This window comes from Canis lupus, chromosome 25 (assembly GCF_003254725.2).
Source record: "Canis lupus dingo isolate Sandy chromosome 25, ASM325472v2, whole genome shotgun sequence".
NCBI lineage: Eukaryota > Metazoa > Chordata > Mammalia > Carnivora > Canidae > Canis > Canis lupus.
In genome coordinates, this window is record NC_064267.1 from 7679833 (window position 1) to 7706784 (window position 26952).

At 39.1% G+C, this 26952-nt stretch overlaps 1 protein-coding gene and 1 non-coding gene across 4 annotated transcripts in view; both read left to right on the plus strand.

Annotated features, from left to right (window-relative positions):
- The window catches only part of N4BP2L1 (NEDD4 binding protein 2 like 1), a 33362-nt gene extending 6998 nt beyond the window's left edge, over positions 1-26364 (plus strand). Inside the window, exons 2-5 of one of the 3 annotated variants that reach the window (XM_025462546.3) lie at positions 21149-21276; positions 21580-21668; positions 23709-23777; positions 24741-26364. In XM_025462546.3, coding sequence (XP_025318331.3) covers positions 21149-21276; positions 21580-21668; positions 23709-23777; positions 24741-24797 — 343 coding nt within the window. In that variant the 3' untranslated portion in view covers positions 24798-26364. Of the gene's footprint in view, positions 1-21148; positions 21277-21579; positions 21669-23582; positions 23660-23708; positions 23778-24740 lie in introns of all 3 variants that reach the window. The other 2 variants (XM_025462545.3, XM_025462548.3) reach the window with 2 other exon arrangements.
- On the plus strand, positions 1347-1475 carry LOC112670262 (small nucleolar RNA SNORA16B/SNORA16A family). Its single transcript, XR_003142839.1, has one exon. It is a non-coding gene; the product is annotated as a small nucleolar RNA SNORA16B/SNORA16A family (small nucleolar RNA).
- Positions 26365-26952: the final 588 nt, after the last annotated feature.

Below are 26952 nucleotides of genomic sequence, written 5' to 3' on the forward strand. Positions count from 1 at the left end.
GGGACTCAATCCCAGGACCCTGAGATCATGACCTGAGCCAAAGGCAGACACTTAACTGACTGAGCCACCCAGGTACTCAATTAGATTTTTTAGTAAGTATTCATATTTATCCTGATTATGATGTGTTGGAGAGAGATGTCATCAACACCCAACTCTGGAGGGTCTAAAGCCCCTTCTTCACCGGCTCTCATGATAGGACATTTGTAATTCAATCTAGTTCCTTCCCTCCCTCATGGCATTTCAATGAACTCTTTTCTATATTATGGCACCATTCTAGGCCCATTCAGACTCTAGAAGAACCCAATAAGAAATTGTCTTCACTCCAAATTGTTTAAAGAGATTAAAAGCTCTATGGATTGAGGAAATAGTACAATAAGGAAAAACTGATCTAATTTCTAATTGTTCTTTTGTAAGGATCTCTGTTGCATCATTATGGCTTGGGGAGAAGGCTGTTTTTATCAAGGTAAGAGCCTGGGAAAGGGGGAGAGAGAAAGGAAAGAAAGCCCACATTTATTAAGTGCTGACTGTATGCCTGGCACTTCTTATATGCTGGCTTATTAGATCTTTACAATAACTCTACGATACAGTCAATTTCATTTTATAAGTGAGGACGTTAGGATCAGAGGATTACACATTTGCTTCAAAGAGTCCAGATTTCATAATACACAAAGTGGTCTTACCTTACTAGGCATGTTCATGAACAAACACACCTACATCCACTTTTCACAGTTAACGAGGGAATCTTGTTGAGGTATGATTATATAGCTAGGAGGTTTCAATGTTCTTTTTCCACACTTCTTAAGGGTATGATGAAGCAGCAGGTCTGAGAGGGGGTTTCTCTGCTTCCTAACATTATGCCTTTCCAACATTCTTTGCTCTGTACTCTGGCTTTTTTTCTCCCTTACATTAGCACCACCTGACAGATGCTTACCTATTATCTATTTATTTTACTAGGAGGTAAGCTCTGTGAGATGAGATGTGTCTTAAGTTCTGATATGGGAAAATGTTTTCAGCTTCTGAGAGAAGTTCTGGCACCTTGTAGGCCTAAATCACTAAATAGTTGCTGGATTTATTAATTCCAGGAGCTTTCTACGAGATGTCTGCTCAGTTGTCCTCTCAGTTGAGTAAGCACAAAAGCAAACAGAAGATTATTCACCTAAAGAGAGTTAGTTGTAAAACAATGAATGGGCTGTAGAAAATAGACAAGAGCAAAAAAGGGGTACAGCCATCCCCTCCAAAGTCCTCTTCCATCAGAGCACAAGAAAACCATTCCTGTGTTTTACACGTGAAGACATGGGATGTGCCATTTCCACCACCCAGTAGTTACACTAAAAAGAGGTTTAAAAATTAGAATCAAAGATGCAGTTGCTTTCACATAGAAGCAGCAGTCAGAAAAGAGCCTAAATGACAGTTTTCCTATTCAACCACTGTTCTGTTGTCTGTAACTGACTTATGACATGTTGGAAAACACAGCTGAAGACAAGTTAGCACAGAGGTAGGTGTGCTTCTGGTTCTTTTTCCCATTCTGAGCACCACAGAATTGACCAACAATAGAAACAGAGGAAACCAGTACTGTGGCTAGATTCTACAGAAGGGAGCTATTCACATGAAAGAGGAAGGAAGTTCTTCCAGATAACGTGGAACGGGACCACACTGGCACTCAAGGGCTGAGTCTGGTTTTGGATCTGATGAACATGCCCTACTTGAGAGGCAGCAAGGGGAACGGCAAGAGGGAGTGGTAGGACAGTCTGGGAACTCTTCGCTGAAGTCTTCTTAGCCGCTGGGGCTTGATAGTGTCCATGGGGCCGGCAGAGGTTGAGCTCCATCTCTGCAAGGGCAAGGCTGAACCTTGGCACGGTGTTTGGCAGCGCCAAGAAGGTCAAGCCACACCAGACTTGGGGGAGAATGTCCCAGGTCATTTGCTGTGGCTCCCACCCCATTCTCTTCAGGCTGTTGAGTCATAGAACTTAACTTATTCCTTACCCACCCCCACCCCCGCCCCCCACCCCAGTTTAAAGTCCTTGAGGAGAATACCAATAACATCAGAGAAAGTGCTGAAATCCAAGAAGAATACTCTCTTTCTGTCTCCTTTGGGAGGTAAATCCAAGGTTTGGGTAAAATTCTCAATGTACAAAGATGAGTAACTAGAAATTCTCCTCACACAGTTTGGGGCTGTATAAAAGGAGTTTGCATAATTAAGGCAACGGAGCCTAATATTCAAGAATCATTCATATATATCCAGCAGATATTTATTGAATATCTCTCATGTGCTTGATATTCTTCTGTTTGCTCAGAATAGAGCAATGAACAGAACAAAAATTCCTGCCTTCATGGAACATATATTCTATCGAAGAAAAAAATTTTCTGCAGGGAAGAAGAAAAACTTTAAATAACATGGGCTCTGCTTTCAAAGAACAAACAAAAAAGAAGTCCATCACTATTCTACTTGATGTATATACTCTCAGGCACTGTTGTATAAATGCAAAGGGAGATAGGCACACTGATGGTCTCCGAAACCTGCTCATGGTAGGGAAATTGCAAACAAACTAAATGTCACTAGAGAAAAGGACAAATAAATGTAGTTTATTTTATAGTCAGCTCTGGGACCGGAAGTCTAGGACTTAATCCAGCTGTGCAACTCATGAGTCTTTGTTTTTTCCAGCTTTAATGAAATGTCATTGACACATAACATGTGTTTTGTTTTTTAGATTCCACATATGAGTGAAGTCATGTTGTGTTTGTCTTTCTCTGTTTGACTTATCTCACTTAGCATAATGCCCTCTGGTCCACCCACGTTGTCAAAATGGCAAGATTTTATTCTTTTTATGGCTAAGTCATATTTCATATATACAACACATCTTTGTTATCCATCTATTGATGCACACTTAGATTGCTTTCATATCTGGGCTATTGTAAATAATGCTGCAGTGAACACAGGGGTGCAGATATCTCTTCAAGTTGGTATTTGTTTTCTTGAGATAAATACCCAGAAGTGGAATGGCTGGATCATATGGTACTTCTATTTTTAATTTTTTGAGGAACCTCCATACTTTTTTTCCATAATAGCTGCACCAATTTACATGCCCACCAGCAGTGTATGAGGGACCCTTTTATCCACATCCTTATCAACTCTTGTTATTTTTTTATCTTTTTGATAATCGCCAGTCTGCCTAGTGTGAGCTGATGTCTCATTGTGGTTTTGATTTGCATTTCCTTGATGATTAGATATGACTGTTGGCCATCTGTATGTCTTCTTTAGAGAAATGTCTGTTCCTATCTTCTGCCCATTTTTAAATTGTATATTTTGGGCAGCCTGGGTGGCTCAGCGGTTTAGCACCACCTTCAGCCCAGGGCCTGATCCTGGAGACCCGGGATCGAGTTCCACGTGTAAGTTCTTAATATACTTTGGATATTAACCCTTTACTGGATGTATGACTTGAAAATAACTTCTCCCATTCAGTAGGTTGCCTTCTTATTTTGTTTCCTTCACTGTGCAAAACCTTTTTAGTTTGATGTAATTATATTTGTTTGTTCTAGCTTTTGTTGCCCTTGCCTTGGGAGACTAGTCCAAAAAAATATTACTAGGAGCAATGTCAAAGAGCTTACTACCTATATTTTCTTTTAGCATTTTTATGGTTTCAGGTGTTACATTCAAGTTTTAAAATGTATTTGAGTTATTTTGATATTTTGAGTTTGTGTATGGTGTAAGAAAGTGGCCCAGTTTCATTCTTTTGCATATGGCTGTCCAGTTTTTCCAGCACCATTTATTGAAGAGGCTGTCTTTTCTCCATTGTATATCTAGCCTCCTTTGTTATAGGTTAATGGACCATATAAATGTGGGTTTATTTCTGGGCTCTCTTTCTATTTTCAAAATAGACCTATGTGTCTATTTTGTGCCAGTACTATACTGTCCTGATAACTATAGCTTGTAGTTTGAAATCAGGGAGCATATTACCTCCACATTGTTTTTCTTTCTCAGGATTGCTTTGGTTATTTGGGGTCTTTTGTTGTTCCATAGAAATTTTAGTATTATTTGTTCTAATTCTGTGAAAAATGTTATTGGTATTTTGATGGGGAATGCATTGAATCTGGGTAGTATGGACATTTTGACAATATTGATTCTTCCAATCTGTGAGTATATGTTTCCATTTATTTGTGTTATCTTCAATTTCTTTCATCAAAAATATTCTTTTTAAAAAATGTTTATTTGGGGCAGCCCTGGTGGTGCAGCAGTTTAGCGCCGCCTGCAGCCCAGGGCATGATACTGGAGACCCTGGATCGAGTCCCACGTCAGGCTCTCTGTATGATGCCTGCTTCTCCCTCTGCCTGTGTCTCTGCCCGCTCCCCTCTCTCTCTGTCTCTATGAATAAATAAATAAAATCTTTTAAAAAATGTTTATTTATTTGACAGAGAGTGAGAGAGCACAAATGGGGAACAGCAGAGGGAGAGGGAGAAGGGGGCACCCCATTGAGCAGGGAGCCTGATGTAGGGCTTGATCCCAGGACCTGGGATTGTGACCTGAGCCGAAGGCAGATGCTTAACCAACTTAGTCACCCCGGTGCCCCGCCCCAATAAATATTCTTACAGTTTTCAGAGTACTGAAACCTACTTTAACCTACTACGTTAAATTTATCTCCAGTTTTTTTTTTTTTTGGGGGGGGGTGGGGGGGAGGATGCAGTTTAATTAAATAAGTTTTTTTTCTTCCTTTCTCTTTCTGATAGCTCATTAGTATATAGAAATGCAAACCAAGTTCTATATATACTAATTTTCTATTCTGGAACTTTACTGAATTCATTTATTAGTTCTAATAGGTTTTTGGTGGAGTCTTTAGGGTTTTCTGTATATAGTGTCATGTCATCTGCAAATAATGACAGTTTTACTTCTTCCTTACCAATTTGAATCAAGCCTTTTCTTTTACTTGTCTGATTGCTGTAGCTAGGGGTTTCAGTACTATGTTGAATAAAAATGGCAAGAGTGGAGATCCTTACCTTGTTCCTGATCTTAGAGGAAAGGCTTTTAGCTTTTCACCATTTAGCATGATGTTAGCTGTGGATTTGTCATATATAGCCTCTGTTAGGTTGATTGAGGTACATTCCTTTTTTTTTTTTTTTTTTTTTTGAGGTACATTCCTTCTATACCCACTTTGTTGGGAGTTTTTAATAAGTGGGTGTTGTACCACCCAGGGCAAGCGCTGGAGTGAGACAAGAGCCACCTACATTTTGGTTCTCCTGCTATAAGCTCCCCCTGCTGCTCCCCTGAACCCCCCTTCCTTCCATGGGTCTGGACAATCCCACAGCATGATCTCCCTCCAGGACCTACATACAGGCCTCCACTTCCAGCTGAGTTCTTGGCCTCATGGCTAGGACCCCAAGGAGGGTTATCTAGACAAATGCCTGAAGGACCTTCCTTGGGCTACACAGGCTAGCTGTCATGGTGCCTAGTGGCCAGGAGGGTAAAAATGGACATTGATTTTTGTCAAGTGCTTTTTCTGCAACTATTTAGATGTTCATATGATTTTTATCCTTTGTTTTGTTAATGTGATATATCACATTGACTGATCTGCAGGTGGTGTGCCATCGTTGCATCCCTGGAATAAATCCCACATGATCATGCAATTTGATCCTTTATGTTGAATTTGGTTTGCTAATATTTTGTCGAGGATCTTTGCATCTATGTCCATCAAGGATATTGGCCTGAAATTTTATTTCTTTTGTGGTGTCTTTATCTGATTTTAGTATGAGGGTAATGCTGGCCTCATAAATTGAGTTTGGAATCGTTACTTCCCCTTCAGTTTTTTTTTTTTCCCCTTCAGTTTTTTTTGGAATAATTTGAGAAGGGTAGGGATTAACTCTTCTTTAAATGTCTAGTAAAATTCACCTGTAAAGCTCTCTAGTCCTGGACTTTTGTTTTTTGGGAGTTCTAAAATTACTGAATCAATTTCATTACGTGTAATTGATCTATTCAGATTTCCTATTTTTTCATATTTCAGTCTTGGAAGGTTGTGTGTTTCTAGGAATTTGTCCGTTTTCTTCTTGTGTGTTTCTAGGATTTTATCCATTTCTTTGTCCAGTGGAAAACTGTTTTTTCAATTTGTTGGCAAATAATTGTTTGTGGTAGTCTCTTATAATTTGTATTTCTGTGATGTCAGTTGTAACTTCTCTTTAGTTTCTTGTTTTATTTATTTGGGTCTTTTTTTTTTTTCTTGATGAGTCTTTTTTCTTTATAAAGATTATTGATTTTGTCTGTCTTTTCAAAAAACCAGCTATTTCATTGATCTTTTCTATGGTCCTTTTTAAGTCTGTATTTCTTCTCTGATCTTTATTATTTCTTTCCTTCTACTAACTTTAGGCCTTGTTTTTTCTTTTTTTCTAGTCCCTTTAGGTGTAAAGTTAGATTGTTTATTTGGGATTTTTCTTATTTCTTGAAGTAGGTCTGTATCACTATGAACATCCCTCTTAGAACAGCTATTGCTATATCCCATAAATTTGGAAAATTGTGTTTCCGTTTTACTTTGTCTCAGGGTACTTTTTGATTTTCTTATTGGTGTGTCCAATGACACATTGGTTGTTTAGTAGCAGGTTATTTAGTCTCCAAGAGTTTGTGTTTTTTCTACTTCTCTTAACTGATTTCTAGTTTCATACCATTGTTATCAGAAAAGATGCTTGATAGGACTTAAGTCTTATTCTCTGTTGGGTGCATAAATATCTACAAATGTTCTATCCCCTTCTTGGATTGACTCCCTTATTATTATGTATTGTCTTTTCTTACAATCTTTTTCTTTTTTTAAGATTTTATTTATTTATTTATTATTAATTAATTAATTAATTTATTTATTCATGAGACACACAGAGAGAGAGAGAGAGAGGCAGAGACACAGGCAGAGGGAGAAGCAGGCTCCATGCACCGGGAGCCCGATGTGGGATTCGATCCCGGGTCTCCAGGATCAAGCCCTGGGCTGAAGGTGGTACTAAACCGCTGAGCCACCCAGGCTGCTCAAAATACCCGATTTAAAAATGGGCAGAAGATAGGAACAGACATTTCTCTAAAGAAGACATACAGGTGACCAACAGTCATATGGAAAGGAGCTCAACAGCACTAATCATCAGGGAAATGCAAATCAAAACCACAATGAGACATCAGCTCACACTAGGCACTTTGGCCATTATCAAAAAGGTAAAAAATAACAGGTAGGTCTTGATGTGAGGCTTGATCCCAGGACACTGAGATCATGACCTGAATTGAGATCAAGAGTCAGATGGTCAACCAACTGAGCCATCCAAGTACCTCCAGTCAAACTAGTTTTGTGTGGTATGAGTATTGCTATTCCAACTCTCTTTTCTTTTCCATTGGCATGGAATACCTTTTTCCATCTCTTCACTTTCAGTCTGTGTGTGATTGGATCTGAAGTGAGTCTCTTGTCAACAGCATATAGATTTTTTAATCCATTCAGCCACGCTGTTTCTTTTTATTAGAGCATTTAATCCATTTACCTTTAAAGTAATTGTTGATAGGTATGGACTTATTGCCATTTAAAAATTTGTTTTCTGGTTGTTTTTGTGTTCTCTATTTCTTTTTGGTCTCTTGTTGCTGATTGTTTTCTTTAGTGTTATGTTTGGGGGCCTTTCTCTTTATTTTTTATGTTTCTATTGTGGGTTTTTTGTTTAGTTATCAAGAGGTTCATATATATTGGCCTGTATATATAGCAATCTACTTTTTAAAAAAGATTTTATTTGTTTATTCATGAGTGACAGAAGAGGGAGAGGCAAAGACATAGAGGGAGAAGCAGGCTCCCTAAGGGGGGGCCTGATGTGGGACTTGATCCTGGGACCCCGGGATCACACCCTGAGGTGAAGGCAGACACTCAACCACTGAGCCACCCAGGTGTCCTTAATCACTTAAGTTCTGACACAATCTAAAAGCACTACATTTTTGGTCCCCCCACACACATTTTATGTTTTGATGTCATGTTTTCATCTTTTTATTTTATGAATCTCTTAACTCCCTTATTATAGTCATAATTGGTTTTACTATTTTTGGCTTTTAATCTGTAGTATTTTTTCCTTTTAACCTTTAGCTTTTAAAAGTGCCCTTTACCATATATTTACCTTTACCAGTGAGAGGGTTCCCCCTCCCCCCATACCTCTAGTTATTACCTTTTCTTTTTGACTTAAGGAAGAGCCTATGCAATTTCTTGTAAGGCCAGTTTAGTGGTGATAAACACCTTTAGTTTTTGCTGCTGTGGGAACTATTTCTGTTTCAATTCTGAATGGTCACCTTGCCAGGTAGAGTATTCTTGTTTATACATTTTTCCTCGTCAACACTGTTTCCTGCAACTCTCTTCTGGTCTGCAAAATTTGTACTGAGAAATCAGCTGGTAGTCTTATGGCAGCTCCCTCGTATGTGACTGTTTTTCTCTTGCTGCTTTTAAGATGATCTCTTTAGCTTTTGCCATTTTCATTATGTCATGTCATAGTGTGTATCTCTTTGGTTTCATCTTTTTGGGGGTCTTTGCTTCCTGGATCTGGATGTCTGTTTTCTTCCTCAGGCTAGGGAAGTTTTCATCCGTTATTTCTTCAAATCAGTTTTCTGCCCCTTTGTCTCTCTGTTCTCTTTCTGGAACCCTTAGAATGTGAATGTTAGTACACCTGATGTCCCAGATGTCCCTTAAACTATTCTTATTCTAAAATTTCATTTTCCTTTTGCTATTCTGATTGAGTGCTTTCCACTGTTCTTCCAGATCAATGATCCAAAATGCTATTGATGCTCTTTAGTGTGTTTTTCAGTTATTTTATTCTTCAGCTCTGTTCTGCTCTTTCTTATATTTTCTAACCCTCTTAAACTTCTCACTGTGTTCCTCCATTTCTCTTCTGATTTTTGAGTATCCTTATGTGATCATGACTCTGAACTTTTTGTCTGATTTTTGAGTATCCTTATGTGATCATGACTCTGAACTCTGAACTCTGAAGCTCCATTTCATTAGAGCTTTTTTTCTTGGGACTTTTCTTGTTCTTTGGTTTGGAACATATTTTTCTGTCTCCTCATTTTGTTTGACTTTCTGTGTTTGTTCCTATGAATTAGGTGAACACCTACTTCTCACAGTCGTGAAGAAATGGCTTTGTGAAGGAGAGTCCTCTGTGTAGATTATGTGTGCCTGGCAGCTTGGTAGGGCAGGCAGAAGCAGCATGGGCTGGGAAGTCCTGGGGTGTGCTGCACTGGTGTTGCCTTGATGGGATGGCTGGAGCTGAAGTAGGTGCAGGCTGGTGGGCCCTAGGGTACACCTCACAGGGGATGCCCTAACAGGATGTGTGGAGCTGGAGCAAGTGAGCGTGGGCACCCTGGCAGGTTGGCTAGGTCAGTTGTAGGCTGGAGGGACTTGAGGGGCACATTGCACCAGGACTGTCATGGCAGGGTGGCTGGGGCCTGCGGGGACATGAGCCAGAGTGTCCTGGGGCACATCAATGTGGGGCTGCCTTAGTGGGGTGGCTATATTGGCTGTGGTCCATATGAGGGGTCCTGTGTAGTGCTGTGCCAGGGCTGCCTTGTGGGACAGGTAAAGCTGGAGCAGGTGTGGGCCACCCTGGTGGGATGGCTGGAGCTAAAGGAGGCATAGTCCAGTGGGGGCTGGGGGTATGCAGCACCTGGGCCTCCTTGGCAGGACAGCTGGGTTGGGCAGAGGCTGGGTGGGGGTGGGGGGATGCCCAGAACATGCTGTGATGAGGCTGCCTTCATGGGACAGCTGGGGCTGCTGTGGTCAGGGGCCTGGGGTGTACAAGGGCAGCCCTAGCAGTCTGGCTAGAGCTTGTGGACTCTTGACTGCACACTATCATGGTGAAAAGGAAAATTTTAAAAATGGCATTCACTGGTACCTCTGATTGGAGAGAGTTACAGCATTTCCCCACTTGTGTCTCAGATACTTGCATTACTAAATGGACTTCCTCTACATATAGTATAGTTGCCCTTTAAACTGCCGTGTTTTTCACTGTGCTGAGGGCAGGCAAGTCTGCATGCAGGACCCTTAGTGATACCTCTCTTCTGTATTGTCACCATGTGTCTACCTCTCTTCTCCTTCCGGTGTGGTTTCTCATCATTTGTGGTGCAGAAGCTGTTTAGTCAGCCCGCCGTTCTTCAGGAGGAATTGCTCTCTCTGTAAGTGTAGGTTTGGTGTCTATGGGAAGAGGTGAGTTCACGTTCTTCCAATGTAACCCTCTTGAGTGGCCCTCTTTTTTTTTTTTTTTTTAATTTATGATAGTCACACACAGAGAGAGAGAGAGGCAGAGACACAGGCAGAGGGAGAGGCAGAGACACAGGCAGAGGGAGAAGCAGGCTCCATGCACCGGGAGCCTGACGTGGGATTCGATCCCGGATCTCCAGGATCGCGCCCTGGGCCAAAGGCAGGCGCTAAACCGCTGCGCCACCCAGGGATCCCTTGAGTGGCCCTCTAACAGAGCTTTGTAGTTTGATGTAGTCTCCCTTATTAATTTTTGCTTTGGTTGCTTGTGCTTTAGGTGGCCTATACCAAAAAATTGTTGCCAAGATCAATGTCAAGGAGCTTTTCCCCTGTGTTTTCTTCTAGGGGTTTTATGGTTTCAGTTTTTACATGTCAGTCTTTAGTCCATTCTGAACTACTTTTCGTGAGTGGTGTAAGATGGCGTCTAGTTTCATCCTTCTCATGGGCTTATCCACTTGTCCTGGCTCCACTTATCAGAGAGACTGTCCTTTCTTTGTCAAGTATTCTTAGTTCCCTAGTCCAATATTAGTTGACTATATATGTATGGGCTTATTTCAGGGCTATCAATTCTGTTCCATCAGTCTCTGCCTGTTTTTGTGCAAGTACCATACTACTTTGATCACTATGTACTATAGTTTGGAATCAGGAAGTATGATGCCTCCAGCTTTGTTCTTTTCTTTTTTTTCTTAAGATTTTATGTATTTATTTGACAGAGAGAGCAAGAGAGCGTGCACACAAGTGGGGGAAGGGGCAGAGGGAGAGGGAGAAGCAGACTCTTCCCTGAGCAGGGAGGCTGATGCAAGACTCCATCCCAGGACCCTGGGATTATGACCTGAGCTGAAGGCAGACACTTCACCAACTGATCTACCCAGGTGCCCTACCAGCTTTCTTCTTCTTTCTCAGGACTGTTTTGGCTTTTGGGGGTGGGGTCTTTTGTGGTTCCACAGAAAATTTAGGATTGTTTTTTCTACTATTTCTGTGAAAAATGTCACTGGAATTTTGATAGAGATTGTATTGAACCTATAGATAACTTTGGATAGTATGGCCATTTTAACAATATTAATTCATTCATTCAATTTATGAACAAGGAATATCTTCCCACTTGTGTCATCAATTTCTTTCATCAAAATCTTATAATTTTCAATATACAGATCTTTCACCAACTTGGTTAAATTTATTCCCAAATACTTTATTATTTTTGGTACTACTTTGAACAGGATTGTTTTCTTTATTTATTCTTTAGACATTTTGTTGTTAGTACATAGAAACGCAACCAAGTCCTGTTTGTTGATTTTGTATCCACTCACTGGTATTAATTTCTTCATCTTTAGCACAGGGGTTACTAACAGTCTTATCTCACAAGTCTATCTGAGCATTATATGAGAAATGTAAAGCCATTTGAATAGTGTTGGAACACAGTAAGCACTTTATAAATGTTAGCTATATTTGCTGATAATGGAGTACAGAAAGCGGTTAAAAGAAATGGACTAATTCTATATATAAGCATGAATAGATACAAAAATATACTTTTCCTTCATTTATTCTTTCAATAAATATTGAGTGCCTACTATATTTAAGGGAGTCTTCTAGGTACTTGAGAAAAATTAGTGAACAAAATAAAGATCCTGACTTCATGAAACTTGTATGCCAGAGGTAGGGAAACAGATGTAAAGTATAAGGAAATTGTATATTATATTAGAAGGTGGTAAGGGTTCTGGAAAAGAGAAAAGAGCAGTATAGTAAAGGTATTGGGAATGCCAGAGTTAAGGAAAGGTTGAATTTTAAGCTAACAAAACAAATATGAAAAAATGTCAACAACTATAGCTCCATCCAGGTGGTAGATCTACAGATATTTGTTATTATTTTTCTTTTTTTCTATATATTTAACTGTTTTTCTTGAAAATTCCTCTCCATGTGATGAGGTAAAAAAAATATAGTGAGTCTTAAATATGAAGGGAATTGACTAAGAAGCAGAAAAGAATTTTAAAAGGAGCTAAATGAGATCTATTTTAAAAAAGAATATAAAAAAAATGTTGGACTTTAAAAGCCCATTAGAGATAGAGATGAATAGAATCACAATACAGAAAATCAAAGAGTAATCTAGAAGACAAATGTGATAATAAATATAACCAAATAAAACCATAGTAAATATAACTGAAGAAGTGATTACAGATACAATAGCACATATTTCTGAATTGAAGACTAAATGAAAGTGATAATAAAAAGATAAACTCAGTACTTAGACATATACTGGTAAGACTGGTACAAAAACTGTTAATTAAATACTCCAATTTCCTGAGTTCCTTTTTGTCGGGTGCGGCAATGTGCCAACCATAAAACTACATTTTCAAAGCTCTCTTGCCTCTTCCACCATGTAGAAGCTGGAACTGCAGTGGCATTCTGTGCCCACCAGGAGGCACAGAATGGAGGAATAAAGGAATGGAAGCCTCTTACTAAGAAAGGTGGTAGCTACCTGGATCCCTTGTTGACCTGGGTCCATCATACCTCTGTATTTTTATATGTAATATATAAATTTTTAAAAGACACTGTTACTGGAGTTTTCTGCTAAGTGTAATTAAGCCCATTTATAACTGAAACATATTTGAATTATACACATCTGGGGGAAGGGACTGTAATCCAGTAATTCTCAACCAGCCAAACTGCTAATGTATGAAGACAATAGAAGGTCTTTCTCAGACACACAAGAGCTTGCAAAGTATGTAACACCTATGTAGCATGACTCTGTGTAGATCCGAGGTAAAATTTGGGCAGCACAGCATCCAAGCTGTGTAAATTTGGACCAATTATTTAATTTCTTGAAGGTTTTTCTTTAAGAACTAGAGAAAATATTTACTTCATAAGATTGTTATAAAGGTTAAGGAGAGATAATATATGCCAACCCCATTGTTTAGTGCTTAGCACTCCTGAAAAGAAAATTTATTGGAACAACCAATTTTAGCCCACCAGGGGAAGAATGAAAGACATCTAGAAAAGAATATCCTTGGGGCACCTGCCTGGCTCAGTCCATAGAGCATGTGTGACTCTTGGTGTCGGTGTCATCAGTTCAAGCCTCATGTTGGAGGTGGAGCCTACTTAAAAAAATCCTTTTATGTGGTGTTGTTCAGAAATGTCTCCTCAAACAAATAAGAAAATAAGGTATAAATTGTATAAAGGGAAGATTCACAACTATTGAATATAATTTAAAAAATAAGAAAATACTGGAAAAAAGATAATGAGGAATTTACACATCAAGATTAGTACAACAAAACAAAGTCCAATAACAGGCCTAATTATTTGTTATCATTTAGTATGTAATGAAAAATGTTTTAAAACAATGGGGAATTGACAAAGTATTCAGTTATGTGATTGGGATAACCAGGTTTCTATGTGGAAAAAAATCCAGTTAGATCCTTAACCAATACAAGAATACCAAAATAAAAAAATATTAGATGATTGGGAAGTACAAGGTAATAGGACAAAGATGAATATTTACATAAACTTGGGATGGGAGAGACTATTGTAAATGTATCATCAGAGGCAGAAAGTAGAAAGTAAAAGATGGACGTGTGACTAGAAAAATTTCTAAAAATTTATTAGGCTTTCGTGTTAGACTTTGTCATAAAATTAAAAAGAAATTTACATGTTCAGTAAGGAGATAATATTAACAAGGATACAAAAATATAATTCATAACAAAGTATCTCTAAATGATCAGCACATGCTGGGGGATCTCTGGGTGGCTCAGTGGTTTAGCACCTGCCTTTGGCCCAGGACGTGATCCTGGAGTCCTGGGATCGAGTCCCGCATCGGGCTCCCGGCGGGGAGCCTGCTTCTCCCTCTGCCTGTGTCTCTGCCTCCCTTTCTCTCTGTGTCTCTCATGAATAAATAAATAAAATCTTTAAAAATAATAAATGATCAGCACATGTAAAATCTTGCTGACAAAGAAGTTGGTACAAAGTAAATGCTTAACTATAGTGCATTGGTGAAGTAAATTATGATACATCCAGGTGAATATTTATGTAATAATCTGTAAAAATAATGTCATAGCAAGATATTTCATGAAGTGGGAAATAATTGCTTTGGAAATAAGTTTGATGAAAACTTGGTTTGCTCTATATTATGTTTCTGTTTTTATGTAACAAAACATCAGATTTAAAAAATTCTATTTACCTACCTATATACTCACCTATCTATCTATCTTTCTATCTCCTGGAAAGAAGATCAAGATGTTAATAATTATTTTTAGATATGGAAATATGGGAACCTCCCCTTTTTGAAGTTTTCTGTGTAAAAATATTCCACAGTGAAGTATTTCTTTGCTAATTAGAAAATAAAAACAATATTTTTAAGGTTTGTGTAGATAAAGACATAGGCGCCAACTCGAAGGGCTATCTACTGGCCAAATATGGGACAATTTGGGCATCATAAAGAATAATGATGTTAAAGATTATTAAAAGGGAAGGGGAAAGAAAGCTCCTCTTTACAAGACAATGCACAAAGTAAATAAAGAAGAAATTACATAATGAGAAGAATCAACATTCTGCGATTCCTAATGTAATACTTGATTCAGGGTCAGCAATGAATGTAAAGATCATTGGGGGAAAGGTCGGTGAGTAACAGGATCATTATATGGGGCCTCACAATGTCACATCCCACTTCCCATCCCTGCCCTCCTGCACTGACCTTGTATAACATTACAAGGCAAGCAATGTTCCTTTATGGAGGAGAGATCTGCCTGACACCACCTCTCAGCCAAGTCACCAAACTGAACATGATAGTACAAGCTGTCATTATGTACAGAAGTACACAAACATTACCTCTGTACTTTCCTTCCAAAAATGTGTAACCTGGACCTAATCATGAGGAAATCATCAGAAAAACTCAGAATGTGGGGCATTCTTAAGCCAACTGACCTGGACTCTTCAAAAAACAGAAACCAAAGAGGGCCCGAGGACAGTTCTAGATTAAAAGAAACCAAAGAGACAGAAAATCAAATGCAGTATTTGAACCTATGAAAGACATTATTGGGACCATGAGGGAAATTTAAAAATGTTAAATTTAAAAATTCTGTTAACATTAGTTATTATAAATAAGTGTTCATTTTCTTAATGGGATCATGTTACTGTAGTTATGTAGGAGCATGTTCTTGTCCATAGGAGATACTTGACAAGGAATTTAGGAGCAAAGTGTCATGATGTCTGCAAGTTAATTTTTGAATGATTCGTCAAAAATTCCTATGGGAGAGAGAAAATAAATGAGGCCAAATGTTGACTGGTGACTGGAGATGAAGGGTAAGCAACATTGATTGATTTATTCTTTCAACTCATTTCTAAGGGTTTGAACATCTAAATATAAAAGATTATGGGGGGGGGAGTTTAGGTGAAAATAAAAAGGAGAGAGAAAAGTGGAATACATGACACCTAAGGGATATGGCATCCAGGTACAATCAGGGAAATCTGAACACTGACAGGACACTCGGCAAAATGAAATATGGAACAGATGAAACGAGATTAGCTATGATAATTGTTTTTTTTAGAGAGAGAGCATGTGTACAGGTGGGAGGGGCAGTTAGGAGAGAGAGAATCTTAAGCAGGCTCCATCCCCAGCGAGGAGCCCTATGCAGACCTCGCTCTCACAACCCTGAGATCATGACCTGAGCTGAAATCAAGAGTCAGCTGCATTATTGACTGGGCCGCCCAAGTGCCCTGGCTGTGATCATTGTTGAACCTGGGTCATGAGTCCATAGAGAATGATTGTATTATTCTGTTTTACATGTTGGGAAATTTCCATAGAAAAGTTGGGGGTACAACTCAAAATTACATAGTAACGTTGGACTTTGTCAGAGAGTGAGTGATTAATAGATATCTAAATATGTTTCTTTTTTTAAAAAAAAGATTTTATTTATTCACAAGAGACACAGAGAGGTAGAGACACAGGCAGAGGGAGAAGCAGGCTCCTTGTGGCAGCCTCACGCGGAACTTGATCCCAGGACCCCAGGATCGCATCCTGAGCCAAAGGCAGATGCTCAACCACTGAGCCACCCAGGTGCCCCTCTAAATATGTTTCCATGGGTATTTGTTATTAAATAAAGAACTACACAGAAGAGTGGTAAGTTGTGAAATCAAGATTAGTACCTGAATTTCTCTCACAGCAGTGATTTTAAATGAATTGGGGGGGGGGGAGCTGTGGAAGTGATGGTTACGTGGAAATAATTGTCTATTTTTTTTCTTTTCTCTTATTTTCATCCTCTCAATTTCCCCAATGCATGAGGCTCTTAACCACCATAAAGAAAGCCAGAGCTGATGCATTGTCCTCATCACTTCTGAAGCTGATGGAATGGTATTTATTACTTCCACCTGTTTGAGAATCTCAAGATTTGTTTGTTTAATCGGTTCTCTGTGTAGCTAGGAGAGCTTTTATTGTGCTGCAGATTCCAGATGCTACTGTACCTGCTAGTGATAATTTAACATTCAACTGAAGATAAAACAAGTTTTTAAAAGGGATGATTCAGGAAGATCATACAGACAAACCTCTGACTCTCCCTAGCCTCCCTAATTTCCATGAGAGCTGTAAAGACAAAAGCACTCATATTTTTGTCTGCGTGTTAGGAGTACCAGTTAGGCTATATAGTCAGGTATCTCTTAGGAAACGATAAGCAGGTGGTCTAGCCCCATGGTGGTCCTGAACAATTTAACTTTTATTCTAAGGCAAATTTTTACTATCAAGGAGGGCAGTACTTTCTTTGGGGGGGGGGGTATATGTGTGTTCTGTTTTCTAAAAGGAAATAGGATTGAAATAAAATGTATTTTGGGCACTCATGTCATAAAGATTTTTTTTTTTTTTTTTTTTTTGGTAAAGCTTTTTAAAAGGAAACATTAAGGGCCTCCCCAGGTAGCTCAGTCAGTTAAGCATCTGCCTTCAGCTCTGGTCACGATCCCCAGGGTACTGAGATCAAGCCCCACGGTGGGCTCCCTGCTTAGCGGGGAGCCTGCTTCTTCCTTCCCCCCTGCTTGTACTCTCTCTTTCTGTCTCTCAACATCTTAAAAATAAAGGAAACGTTAGAGAGTAGGAATATTAACTTCCAATAGATAATATAAACTATAAAGAGGAAAACAAGAGCAGAGAAGGCTATGTTTATGAGAAGAAAAATTCAACTCTGAAAATGGTAAAAGACCACAACAAAACCCATGAATGGCAGGCTTAATAGGAAAACAAATGAAATCAGATTTAGAAGAGACATCAAATCTGGGACCAAAAAGAAGAAAGTCTTAGAATCACTATCTATAACTTTGCTTAACTTAGTGCATACAAAGGAAATTATAAGTATATATATGTGTGTGTGTGTGTGTGTGTATATATATATATATATGTAGTGTATAACTTAGAAATGTTGAAATAATATATAAGGAAAATAAGTTATACACTATTATTTAACCTCTGAATGCAACTTTCATTATCTAGACTAGATAACATTGATAAAAGTGATTTAAACACTGTAAAATATTCACAAATATAAAATACACATTTAGTGCTGCCTTTGAGCAGCACTACTATTTATTGGAGACAGAGAGGTGGGGGCCTGTGGAGGGAGAGGGAGGGAGAATCTCAAGCTGATTCCCTGCTGAGCCTGATCCCTTGACCCTGAGATCATGACTTGAGCTGAAATCAAGAGTCGGTCACTTAACCCACTGCACCCTCCAGGCACCCTTTAGTGCTGCCTTTAGATTTTTTTCTAAGGCGTCATCATAATAGTTGTTTACCTTCGAGGTTAAAGTTTGGACCGATGATTTGGGCTTTCGGGTTTGAGTATCTTTAAAGTTAGATCAAAGACATATATATGGAAACTAGGCAGATTTATTTCATCAAATCTCCTTTATTCTTTTGTGTCACTTCCTGTATCCGTGGTAGAGTGCTAAGTGGCCACATTTCCTTGCCACCTCTCCTGTGTTTATTTTCCTATCCTTACACTGGGGGCTGGCACAGCCACTTGCTTTGACCAGTAGAATGTGGTAGAGGCCTAGCAGTTTGTACTCTTGCCCTCCGAGGCACTGCAGGTTAGCCTCCCAGTTTAGCCACCCAGGCACTGCATGGGTTAGCCTCCCTGAGGATGCGAGACCATGTGGACCAAGAGCCAGCCGACAGCGCCCGCAGCCGCGTGAATGAATGAGGCCTGCGGAGACCATTCAGCCCCTCACTCATCAGATGACTGTGGCTGCAGGAACGGTCCCGGGCAAGACGGGCAGCACTGCCCCGATGAGCCCAACCCAAACTGCTGCTCCGTGAAATCAGTTCATTATCTTTCCGTGCAGTGGACTTCCTGGTATGGGAGAGCGACCATCAATGTCTTCTATCATCTGTTCCCACTCTAAACACACCGCATCCCTTTGATGACCTCTTCTCATCGGACTTGGTTTCCATGGTTTTCAGACCTTACATTGACCTCGTCACTCTTCTCTGGACATAGTCCAGCTTGCTAAATCTCTCTTCCAGTTGTGCAGCACTCAGAATGGAAAACCACTTCGAATGTGATCTGCCACTTTTAACCTGTTCTTGTTTTCCCCTAGAGCTCCTTCCTCCTAACAAGTCCTAACGTGTTAGCTTTACCTCTGGGGCTTTGAACCCCCTCCCTCAGCGGCAGAATTCTCTCCGGTCTCAGGATTGGAGTCAAATGTTATTTTTATACTGCTTCCTTGTCAGAGTTTGCTCTCGACCCCAAGTTTTTTCAAACTTCATCTGCACAGTTCTGTATTTGTTTTAAAGATTTTATTCATTTATTCATGAGACACACAGAGAGAGGCAGAGACAAAGGCAGAGGGAGAAGCAGGCTCCCTGCAAGGAGCCCGATGTGGGACTCGATTCCGGGTCCCCAGGATCACGCCCTGGGCCGAAGGCAGGCGCTAAACCGCTGAGCCACCCAGGGGTCCCCCTGCACAGCTCTTTTGAGTGGGTGCTAGGTCAGCTGTGTCTGGTTCTTTGGCTAAGCTGCGAATTCCGTGAAAGCAGCTATTTTATTTTTGTACCTTAACACTTCACCCAGTGCTTGGCATATATTAAGTGCTCAGTAAATGTGTAATGAATTGGATAATTATCTAATATTCTCTGGGCATTAAAATGCATTATCTTCTCATCTACATTTTTCCATGAGGCTATCAAGCAAGAGAGGCCATCAGATTCCTGTTTAAATCAAGATGTAAGATTATGTCCATTGAATTTCCCTGTTTAACAGCTCAGCCCATCAGCTATTATGCTGCTTTGTTTTTAAATGCTATCAAGCCTTCTGAGGAATTTTAACAGAGATGTTTGTTTACTGTTTCTGGAATGTGCTCACTCATTCTTGAAAATCGAGGCATCTGCTTTATTTTGTTTCTTCATCTCTTTCATTCGCTGCCATACTAATCCACTTGCAGTAATTTCAAGATTACATACACACTCCAGTGTATTTTACTACTGTGGCACAGAAACAGTTTGGCAAATTTGATATCATGTGCTATATTTATTAATACAATAATAGTACTTTACACTCATAAAAGTGCCTCACCATTTGCAAAATGTTTTCCCAGATCTTATCTCACCCGAGCCTTACTAGAAGCTCTGTTTCATAGGTAGTGATGATTATCTGTGTTTTTCAGTCAGGGAAACAGCTTAGAGAGATAGGTCACATGACTGGGTAGAGAAGAGTCAAGAATTAAACCCAAACCTTTCAGAGCAATCTAGGAGCTTATTTATGATCTGGGCTCTGGTGCCTTATGCTCATTCTGCTCTTTCCTGATTAAAGACAGCTTTTCTCATGGAGAAGGACAAACAAAAACAGTTGAACAGCTCTGCTTTTCTCTTTACATTTCCTGTTCTTGTCATTCTCCAACCTTTTTCCTTTTTTTATTTTCCCCCCCTTTTATTCTGAGCATATCCATTTGGTCATATATTCTGCTTGCCTATTGAATGTTTTGGTGCTGCATTCTGGGTTCCCCTATGTTATTAGATCAGTGTCATAACCTAGCAAGATAGGTGAAATCATCCTTTATTTTTACAGATGAGGAGAGGAGGCTCAGAGATTTACCCTAACTGGGTACCTACCGTAATATCCATCTTCTCCCCACAAATTGTCTGAATAAGGATTTCAAGTGGAAACATCTTCCCTTTGAAGTTATTTTGTGCAGAGTTTAATATGCTTTTTGTTTGTTTGTTTTGTTTTAAAGGGGGCACTCTGTGACGGTTTTCCTTTTTTCTGTGTATTTCCTGTTTTAAGAATGTGATAGAGGTTTACAAAGGCATGGGGAATGTTGGCTCTACCTCTTTCTTTCTCCTGGTGTGCTTTTTTTCGTTTGGTTTAGGTTACATTTAACATGTAAATATGTTACCTGGATAGGGTGGCATGCGCACACACACGCACACACACACACACAGCACTTTTATCCACATTTCATACATCAGCAAGAACTAGTTTCTCAGATGGGTCCATACAGAACCCAGAGCTCCAGAGATGGGACCAGGATAGGTGAAAGGCAGTGGGGGGAAGGGAAGGGCTACAACGTGGGGGGGCACGGCACTGTGGGCAGGTCTGGGAAGGCACTGGTGCTCCACTGTGCAACAGCAGTGAGGCCCCGGTGCCTAGGAGGAGGCTGTCACCACACCTCCTCAGCCTCCAGAATTTCGTCTGGAGTCAGTCTTGGTGCTGCAGAAGTCAATGTGGTGACCACACTTTTGAATTTTAGGAGTTGGGCCACACATGCAGCTCCTCTCAGTTCTCTCCTGCCTCCTACAAAGGACCTTCTAGAGATGATAAGAATTGCTCTCCTTAAATTGAATTTCAACAACACGTGGTATCCTATTATAAACCACTAAATGTTAGAGACGGTAGGAAATAATTTCTATAATAGCTGTGCATAGTCATAAAGCAATCTCTTATTTCCCCACTTTCTAGACAATTGCAACACGACTTTCCCAGGGCCCTGATTTTCAGCACGGATGATTTTTTCTTCAGGGAAGACGGTGCCTATGAGTTCAATCCTGACTTCCTGGAGGAAGCGCATGAATGGAACCAGAAAAGAGGTGACAAATTCCTTTCAAAATTCCCAGGAAATCTATTGTGCACATAGATCGTAGCTGCTGCAGAATGAATACATTTTCTAGGAGTGTAATAGAAAGTTCTGCCATTTCTCCCCAAAACAGAATGTCAGAGCATAACCTCCTTAGATTTCAGGAAAAAGAAAATTATTGATAATGGGTTCTGAAATATGTGGCACTTGAGTTATATAATGAGGACATTTTGTAATAGAAAATAACTAAATATGGAGGACACTCACCCTTCTGATTGTTGCATGTTGTTCACTGTTATATAACATTGTGTTGCAGCCAGAAAAGCAATGAGGAATGGCATATCCCCCATTATTATTGATAATACCAACCTCCACGCCTGGGAAATGAAGCCATATGCAGTCATGGTAGGAAGAAGCATCATTCTGAATTTTCAGTTATGGACATTTTGTGAGAAAGTTGAAACCTTTGTTTTTTCCTCTTCTTCTGATCTGCCATGATCTCATCTTTATTAAATCCTAAATCTCTCAGGGAGCAGGTAAAGAGGTTTTATTTTAGTGTTTCTCTGTTGTTCAATGGCTGAAATTTGCTGAGATGCTCATCATATCACCTAAGGGTACATTTTTCAATAGTCCTTGGTCCGAATTCTTGATAGTTCTGTCTTGATTGTTTTCCCAAGGGGAGCCATACGTGCAGAGGAACATGATCTGAAACATGCAGAGAAATGCTGGGCTGGATGATGATACTAGCTGAATTGTAGATGATAGTAGGACACTTTTGTCTTTGGCAAGCCAGGGATTTCAGTACTGGAGTGTTGCTGGGGGAGAGTTTTGGGGCAACCTTTTTTCTGGGGGTGGGGTGGGGTTAAAAACAGATTAAGGATTAACACTAATTCTATTAGGGTACTAGAATATAAATATAAATATACACACAAAGATAATAACTCAGCTCTCTTATTAGGACAGGAAAGAACAGCAAAATGAATAAAACAATGTGCATATTTTAAATTTTGAAATTTGTCTGATCTTTTTTCAGACATATTTCATCTCTTATGGTAATAAGTTTTTACTTCCTATTGGTTATATAGACAGGAGAAAAGATTCTGAGACACACAGGGCAGGAAAAAGACAGCTGAGTAGTCTAATTTTGTCACATGTAATCTCCACTTGGCTAGCTGAAAAGTGAGTATCTCTGAAACTGGGCTTGTGGCAGTCTATTTCTGGCTTCCTTCCTTTTAATTTGGGGGCAAAATAGCTTATATACCAGTGTGCTTTTCTTTAACTGTGCATCTATCGGGTTTACTTAGGCCTAGTCTGTGGGACTTTGGATGAATGTAGGAAGGAATGAACATCAATCAACACTGTGGTTATTTCAGCTCATGGACCAAGAGTCCACTTGGGAGAGAAATGAACAGGGACAAGAATAGTCTAAGGCACAACTCAAGAGTTAGTGGGAGAGTGGCTTAAGGAAGGGCGTTTTACTTTTTATTTTTTTTTATCTGGAATGTACAGTCTTTTTTAGCTATCCACAGCTATTAATAAGACCCAGAAATTAGATATTCTCCATTTATGATATTTGAATCCTTCTCTAAGTAGAAGGTTTCATCTCAAGAATGGAGAGGACATCTTTTTACTTTGCTCTTTTCATTCTGTATTTTATAACACAATAAACAATAAATGATTAAATAGAGTTCAGATTCTAGGTGAAAAAGTAGTAGCCAACTTATGAATGCAAAGAATATTTGGATGTTTATATGGAAACTAATCATTTTCTAAACTTGAGGAAAATGGAGTATAGTGCATTGGGTCAAACTGTTGCATAGAGGGGAAAGCTCCTTTTGGCAGGAAGAGTTTATAAAGAGTATGAGAAAATCACTTTTATTTCATAATTCTGTTCCTGTGGCACTCTCACTTTCTAACCAAGGCATGAAGAATGAGACAGGGCATTTGACAGAAGAAACTCTATGATAATCCTATAAGGGACTTTGAGAAGCCATTGAATTCATTTCGCATACCTGTGAACAAGATACTTAAAACTAGTTCAGCTATCTATTTTTAAAAAAGTCCCCAAAGAACCTTTATAATTTTCCTACATAGTAGATAAAATTGACCAAAATTTATCATGGGAACTATAATATAACCTGAGAGTGGTTAAGTATGGAAATGAACCAAATGTACTTGCTAAGATAAACTAAAGCCTTCAATTACTGGTGAAACAAAGGAATTTTAGAAAAGATTTGTAGTAAATGTTAAATGGCAGCATAAACATTCCCAAACATACATACCATGTCTTCAATGTTTTATGTACTTTTGAAAAATCAGGCACTTGAAAATAACTATGAAGTTATATTCCGAGAACCTGACACTCGCTGGAAATTCAACGTTCAAGAGTTAGCAAGGTACTTCTTTGTTTTTCTAGCTCCTCATTATGTATCCTGCTATTTTCAGGTATTTCAGACCGAACAAAAGAATCTTTTCAGGCTGGAAATGGACATGGTAGTGTTCAGGCCAGAAATGGTAAATCTTGGAAATTGATAACTTTGGAATTATTAATGTGAAGATGTTAGTTTTGGGTCAGTTTTCTAATATAATGCTAAGTGCTAAACCTTGGCTTGGAGTTGATCCTTTTAAAGGACACATTTAACTTTCTGCTAAAATGCTTCTTCATTAATGAATATTTGAAAGCACTTTTCTCTGCATGGGATTGCATATGTCCGTGGTGTTTTTGCATTTAGGCTAAAGATCTTTATATGTTGAACAGTCTGTGGTTCATTTATGGCCTAAATGCTGCTTCTAATTTACAAAGCAATAAATGTCCAAGTAATACTAACTTGTGGATTGAGTGCATGAGTTCTGATTTTCACTATCTGTGTTACTTGATAACGTCAGTGATTTAAAGTAACCAGTGAGATCAGAATTTATTTTTTAGGAACAAGGCTAGTTCATCCTATGGTTACAAGCAGATAGTGTTTCTGAAGAGGGTCTGTGGCCCACCCCCATCAGGACTGCCTGAGGTGGTTGTTGAAATCCCAGTTCACAGGCCCCATTTCACAGTGGGAATCTCTGGTAATTGCATTTCAAACTATATCCCCAGTGGATTCTCATGCCCACTTGAATTTAAGATTATCTTAATTAGCATCTAGAAGTATCTAGGACTGACAAATTGATTATAAATATATGCATGATTAACAGGCAAATATATAATAAAAAGATCTCATGGTATTCTTTTACATCTTGAGGCACAAAATTGAGATTTCCAGAAACAAAGCATTTCTGAAGCGCTAAACTGCTAGCCTCAGGGCACCATGAAAAACAGGAGTGGAGCCTGAAAGATAGCTCCTTCAGACCTTATGCTTCTGTATGAGTTAAATTCTGAGATGAGGGAGTGCGTCTCTATGTAATAACACAGGACTTGTAAAATACAAGTGACTCCTTTTGATATGATGCCTTAAGTAAATGTTTGCATCTGTTCCCCTGTAGAAGAAACATTCATGGAGTCCCAAGAGAAAAAATACACCGAATGAAAGAGCGGTATGAACACGATGTTACCTTTCACAGTGTGCTTCATGCAGAAAAACCAAGCAGAATGAACAGAAACCAGGACAGGAATAACGCATCACCTTCCAACAGCACACGATACTGGAATCCCTATGCAGAGTTTCCCAACCGGAGGGCTCCTGGTGGCTTCACAAACGAGGGATCCTTTAACAGAAGAGGCGGTTGTCACCATGGATATTAGAGGCCTATCTTAACAGGCATTCAAAATTTTCCTAAATCAGTTTTTACTGCAAATTTTGGTATTTATTTGTTCAGGTTTTGTCAAAGCTCTAATTCCAGTGTAAATAGTTGGACCTGAAAGTTTTTGAGAAGTCATACTCCTCTTCAACAAGCTTTTGTTAAAGTGATCCTATATGCATGGTCTGATGCTGGGAATTCTCTAGGGAAGCCAGAAATTGGAAACTGAAACCTGAGAGTGTACCCAAGTGCATAAGCAGTCACCTAAGTTCAATATATAGAAGCTTCAGTACCACTTTCTTTGAGGTAATCTATTTTTCCAGGAAATTCATCTCCATCAGGAAAGTTGGATAGGTGGGGGAGAAGTGAAGGCAGGAAAAATGTTAGTGCTTTTGCTATTTTGATAATCTGTGTATCCAGAAATGTGAGATGTGTGGCTGTCATGATATGATTTTCCTTTAAAATTCACATGCTGGAGAGCATACATCTAAGGGAATATTGTCCTTCAAAGCAGACACTTTGGGAGATTATGCCTTTATTCTGGTGGTGTGTCGTTAAAAATGTCTGTTGGATCCTTCTTTTCAAAAATTTCTTTTAGAGACAGTGAGAGAGAGTGCGGGGGAGGAGTAGAAGGAATGGGAGAGAGAATTCTAAGCATGCCCCTTGCTCAGCATGGAGCCTGATGTGGGGCTCCACCTCATGACCCTGAGATATGACTTGAGCTGAAATCAAGAATCAGGCACTCAACCCACTGAGCCACCCAGGTGTCCCTGTTGGATCTTTCTTAACAGCTACATAAGCTACTGAGGAAAATCAGTATGATTATTTAAAATCACATCTTGGTTTTTAACTATCAACTTTAATGAATAGGATTTAACCTGATTAACTTTGGCTGTTGTGCTAATAGTGTAAATAAAAGAAGCCTGACTTTATAAAGTACCAATTTTTAAGACAAAGAGTTGAGCAGTTTTTAAAATTATGCATATAAATAGACATGTGTGTAATCAGTTGGCTGCCCAAATGTTTGGGAGTGCAAGGAATTAAGCATCCCAAGATAGAAGTCATAGGGGTATGTAAAAGTCATGCTCATTGTAAGATGAGCAGTGTTGGTGTTTTATATGGCATTAAGACAATAAAGTTCTACACAACTGTGGAATATCCTGCTTATACCAGTACTGAATTTAGGATTCCAAACTAGATCTCAACAGGTTAGAATCCGAATAATTTGGTGCGAGACCATGATAAGACCATGTAGGATGTATGCTTTATTTCTTGTTGGCCAACAGCTTCTTTCTAATGTTCTGTGAAATATTATTTTAAGTGTTCTATATAATGGTGCTTTTATGGTTATTAAAAATTATATATAGTATTGCTTTCTATGGATTTGTCATTGAATCTCAACATTTTTGGTTCAACGATGTAAAAAAATTACCTAAATCCCATAGAAGTCTACCATATTAAGAACCAGTTTTTCTATACCATAAACGTATTCATCAGTCTCCTTTAATAAACAGGAAACATAAAGGTGAAGACAAAAGCAACCTTGTATTTTACATGCTTAAATTATTTGATCTGTGCACAATAGACACACTATTGCTTTAACATTTCATTACCTGACACTATTGAAATCTGCTTTTCGTTTGCCTCCTCTGAGTAACTGCTATGAAGTGGCCCCAGGTTTAGATCTTGAGCTTTTAAAGAGCTCAAAAGAGTAGTTTCCCTGTGTATTTGTCTTCTTTTTCCCCCTATATGATTCCTGAAATAGTTTGGAAGCATAAAAACAATCGATTAAATGCTGCCAGCTTTATCCCGGCTAGAAGTGATCTATTTTTTTCTCTCAATTCCCAAGTTTCCTGATTCATATATGATCTTTTGAACCTTTAGTGTTTTGCATTGTTAACATTTGCATCGTTCATTTAGCTGGTATAGGGCTTTATGTTCAAGATAGACTCTCATT